Source organism: Berghia stephanieae, chromosome 14 (genome assembly GCF_034508935.2).
Source record: "Berghia stephanieae isolate SIO BIC M18660-M18661 chromosome 14, UCSD_Bste_1.3, whole genome shotgun sequence".
In the NCBI taxonomy this organism is placed as follows: Eukaryota; Metazoa; Mollusca; class Gastropoda; order Nudibranchia; family Aeolidiidae; genus Berghia; species Berghia stephanieae.
Window position 1 is genome coordinate 23,325,300 of NC_088373.1, and position 5,000 is coordinate 23,330,299.

The window sequence follows — 5,000 nt, forward strand, 5'->3', positions numbered from 1 at the left end:
TACTTATACAACTCTTGGCGCTGGAATAAATAACTATTTGATATTAAATGTAAGCTTCAATTTAATATACGAAAACTGATAAAATGGACGGTTCGAGGTTCGATGATGATAATGTTGATAATGATGATGATGAATACAACGACGACATACCATGAATATAGAATCTCAAGGGAGCTGATTTCACAACGACTTCTTTACTATATGGATGTGTAGCTTGACAGTAGCCCTCTGCTAGTCCAATCGCCTGCGGTGTATAATCCCAGGTATTTGGAACAGGATACAGAAAAAAGAGCCCCAGTCTCGTAGGTTTGGTCATGATCACTTTCAAACCACGGTTGCCCGTTTGTGGGTTTCTTGTTGAAATGTCGAACGCACAAAGAATCTTTATATCAGTCGTCATTTCTAACACTGCATCAGCAGGTGTAACCTTCAATGTAGCATTCACAGAAGCTGGGCCATCTAGAGGTAAAATGAATAACAACACAATTTTAAAAAGTGTACAATACATTTGGCATGCAGTGCGGCTATATGGTATTGTTTTTATGACACTCGCTTTCGGATCGGATAGTCCTGAGTTCGAGTCTCACTCGTCGCGTAGTTGAGTCCTTGAAAAAGGCTCTTTACACTCTCATTCTCTCACTGTACTCAGGTGTAAAATAAGTACATGGCAGTCAACAACGTCTTCCCTGTCGAAAAAAAATGGTATTCTCGCCTAACAGGCGTCATGTCTCGTTCTACATATTTCGTCTTGCTGTTGGTCAGGGAACCTTTGTAAAGCGCTTTAAGTACGTTTAGTGGATATTGTGCTATATAAAAGGTCAATGCTTTTTAAAAAACACGTATTTAACATTTTGGGCATGAAACTCATCCTTCAAATATTGGTTCAATGAAAATACCCCTTGTCTTGCCAAATACTCTCAAACCTGGGACTCATTTACGGTTGTGTTTTCTCTGTGCGAAAATGAAATGATATATCATCTCACTGGCGTCATGACTCGTCTTATATCCTATGTGTTACTGTTGACTAGTGACACTCTGTAAAGACCTATATAAGCATGTTTTGTGGATATAGCACAATATGCTTGATTATCTGTGGTGAGCCAGAGGATCTGAGAAGCCTGCTTTGCCCTAGTCCGCCCTGACGAGCTGAATTGGACAATCCCGCCACCTAGAATACCTTGCTCAACGAGGGACAAAGTCTGCCCTGCCGTGCCGAACGAACATCTGATTGGGTTGGGGGGGGGGCGGAACTTGCGTGTCCTGCCGTAAAAGAGGGGCAACCTGCCTGCGTAGCAGACGTGAGAGAGGGGTTACTTATTCTGCCGTACCAGTCGTGTGAGGGGAAACTTTCCTGCCGTGGAAGAATCGCAACGGTGACCTACTTGTCTTCCTATTACATATTTGTAGCGTTTACAACAACGTACGTGCTAGTTAAAATGCAACTCCGTCACTAGCTGTTTTGGAGGTATGATCATGACTACGCAAGTAGCTTGGCCCAACGAGGAGCTGATTTGTCTGTTACGCGATCACATGACATAACGACAGAGTCGGATAAATGTGCAGCGACAACAAATGGAGACCTTCATGACCATTGTGATGGAGTGACCTAAGTAATCAGTTACCATCGATCAGTTCTCCCCGTTTGATTACAACGCAGAGCTGTGGACAGACGACTGGACACGTTTTTCTATACGTTGGCGAAAACCAACTTCATTCCAGTAGACAAGATTGCTGAGATATTTCTCACAAAAAGGTCGAGTGCCATCTTCAAGCTTCTGTCAACCCGGGCTTCACAAAAGTGTTCCTCCCAAGGGCGTCAACGTATTGTCGATGAATGAGATCCAACACAGCATGGCTGACAATTTCAATTCCAAGAGATTTGCTGGACACGAACAGAGAGGAAGTCACGAGAGATTGTCCATGAATTAGCTGCCATAATTTGGCAAATATAATTTTGTTTCCATCAAAGACCCATTGGACTAGGCGATGAGGACCCGATTGTCTGTTCAATCAATAGCAATGCTATAGCCAAGGTGAAGGACGACAAGCTAATATTCAATGGAGCCATTGAGATTGTCGCAAAAGTTGAGGAGTCTGGGAAGATTGCCTAAGAGACAGTCGGTACATCGAATCCCGAGATGTTTGAATTCCAGCCCAATTGCTATCTGTCCTGTAATAAGCAGTAATTTTTATTGGTCTTAAATTACTATGTCATGATAGTCTATTCAGCCCATGAATTCATCGCCGCACTGATATGTACGGTCGCGAAATCACAATTTTTAGGAGTCTTACTTCTATTTTAGACTGGAGTGCCGTTAGATTAGTACCTCAGGATGTTCCTGCTAGCTTCTTCTGAAGTCTATTGCATTTCTCTATCTTCCGAGCAAGACCCTCGAGAATGTTTCGATGGGACTGTGGTTCATGGTAACAGGATAAGGAGCTTAATGGCCCTTACCTGGGCTCTATAGCGTAAACATTAATCGCAACTCCTCGAAGTATCCTCTCGTTGAACCATGGTATAGTCTGGGATCTGGAATCCAGAAGATTGTCCGCCTGAATAAAGAGGAGTTTCTTGTAAGAGGAGAATGTCGAAGTTATAGACGACCAAATACTTTGGCAAAAGCTTATTTTTGCCATACAATGGCTCTTATTATTGAGGGACAATAATTGGGGCTTCGGCCGGCAGCTTTGCAATTGAAAATTCGGATTCATAGACATAACCATGAAAACATAATACATGTGAGTGCCAGTTGTGGCCGAAGCAATTCTGACGGGCCGTTCAGGTCACCCATGTTATCCGGATGGTCTCGTGACGGTCCATAGGATTAATACCTTTTGCGATATGACTTAAACAATCCCACCAACGACATTAAAGTTGAGCCCAGGATAAACAACAAAAAGAAAAATAAACAAGCAAACAAACAATGAAAAGTGATATTGACTTCTCTTTCGAAAGACAGTCTTTACGTGGCCCTTAATGCCGCTTGGTAGCAAAGAGCCTCCTCTGACTGACAGCCATCATTTGAATGATTCCCAAGGCACCGGTAGCATCGAGTTGTCTGCTTCTTTTTTTGGTGGATTTTGGATGGCAGATAATATTTGATGCCTTTTTCTTATTTTCAGCATATGTTGAACACCAAAACAGCATCAACGATTAAAAGGCAGTCAAAATCAACGGATGAAGTGAAACGCAAAACCCGAGGCAACCAATGCCTTGGGAATCACTTAAATGATTCCTGCCGATTCAAAGAGTCCCGTGTCATCATTGCGACAAAATGAGTCACATAAAGTTTTGCCTGTCAGAAGAGAAGTCGATAGTGACAAATGAAGAAGGTGACAAAGGTCAAAATCTCAAGTTTTTTGTGCGGCTATGTGGTCTTGTGTCTTGTGGTATGACACTCGCTTTTGGATCAGAAGGTCCTGGGTTCGAGACTCAATCGGCGCATAGGGGTAGTGCTTTGAAATGGCGCTTTACACACCTTACACAGGTGTAAATTATGTTAACGGCGTTGTGTCTTTCTGAAAAGAAAATCGTAATATCGCCAACATGCCTCACGTCTTGTTCAACATATTACATGCTGGCCAAGGACCCTTCATAAAACGATGTGAACACGTTTAATGGATATTAGGCGATATTAAAGTTCAAGTTCATATGGAGTCAAGACTTATCACCTGAATAATGTGTCAGTCGTTTTGGAGGTTGACACTGGTTTGAGAGACAACATCATTTCGAAGAGGACTTGGAGGAATTTGCGACGGCCTGTCACCACCTACGTGGAAATACCGTCGGGCTTCCAAAGCAGACCTCCCGACGATGTGGTGTTGTCAGCCTGTTGTATTCAACATCTCCAGAACCCGTTATTGGACAGAAATGTTCTGTGACAAAATTGGACCTGAATTTCGTGGACTGGGAAGATGTTGGACTGTCAGTAGACGCCTCGTCATATTCCGACGGAAGAGAGATCTTTATCAAGGTTACGGGAAAACAAAACATGATTGGTCACTTCAGACGACCTGCAAACAGCTTTGCTCTAAGTTTCCAGTCCTTTCCAAACAACTTTTAAAGACTTCGAAATGGAGGTCAAATTAAAACCAGACGCAACTCCATGTTTTCACGGACCTTGGGAGGTACCCATTGCGATGCAAGAAGAATTGGACCAAGCATTTAAGTTGGCATCTCCAAAGGAGATTGGCAGCAGCTGCTTCTAATGATATTAACACTATTATGTTATGACGATCGACCCAATTGCCAAGGTTTTTGCCGCACTCTTGCACCGTCGCGAACCCATCCGGAAGCTTTGTCACAGCACACCGTTCAACTAGATCCTCTAAGGTTTCGGGTTCCATCCAACATCGGGTACTTGTTGGACAGGTGGAAAGTCCCTACTGATGAAGCGTTATTGCCGTGAGGCAGGTCCTCGGCGAAGCCGATTCGTTACCACCCAGTGTATCCTCTTACTGGTGAAGAAGCCTGGCAACTTCTCACCAAGTTTAGAGGAATGTATGTCCCCGCCCCCTCGAGGGATTGAATTCGTCCAATCCAACTTCAGCTGTGTCAAGGGTTGCCGGGGCATATTTCGTCTCTAAACGGGGGCGCCGCCCATTGCTTCAGAGGGGTCTCTTTGCTCTTATTGAGCCAGGCGATTGGCAGTTAATCAAGCTCAACGTATATGGTACTCCAGTCTTCACTCATCTGTATGTTGTGATAGATACTCAATTAAATGTTGGGTGGCAGACATGTAATCGGATGGCTATGACTCCAGTATATGCAATCAATATCAAATTAAAGGCTTTATTAGAGCTTTGTTTTGTTTTACTAAACCGGTGGAGAGCCCATGATATTTGTGAGGAAATAAAGGCTATCACAAAAATGAATCATTTACTTTATTTAATCATCTACAAGTGCACTGTGAAAATTACCATAAATCAAGAAGAATATTTTGACATATCAACATCCAAAAATGGGTTTGGTAATAAACTCTACAGATACGCGCAAATGA

At 43.1% G+C, this 5,000-nt stretch overlaps 1 protein-coding gene across 1 annotated transcript in view; it reads right to left on the reverse strand.

The window, feature by feature from the left end:
- Nucleotides 1-5,000, reverse strand: part of LOC144959398 (uncharacterized) — a gene marked incomplete in the record, with an annotated part of 122,076 nt that overhangs the window by 28,401 nt on the left and 88,675 nt on the right. The window contains 1 exon segment of the mRNA XM_078891977.1: nt 151-459. Within this exon segment, the coding sequence (XP_078748103.1) occupies nt 151-400 (250 nt within the window).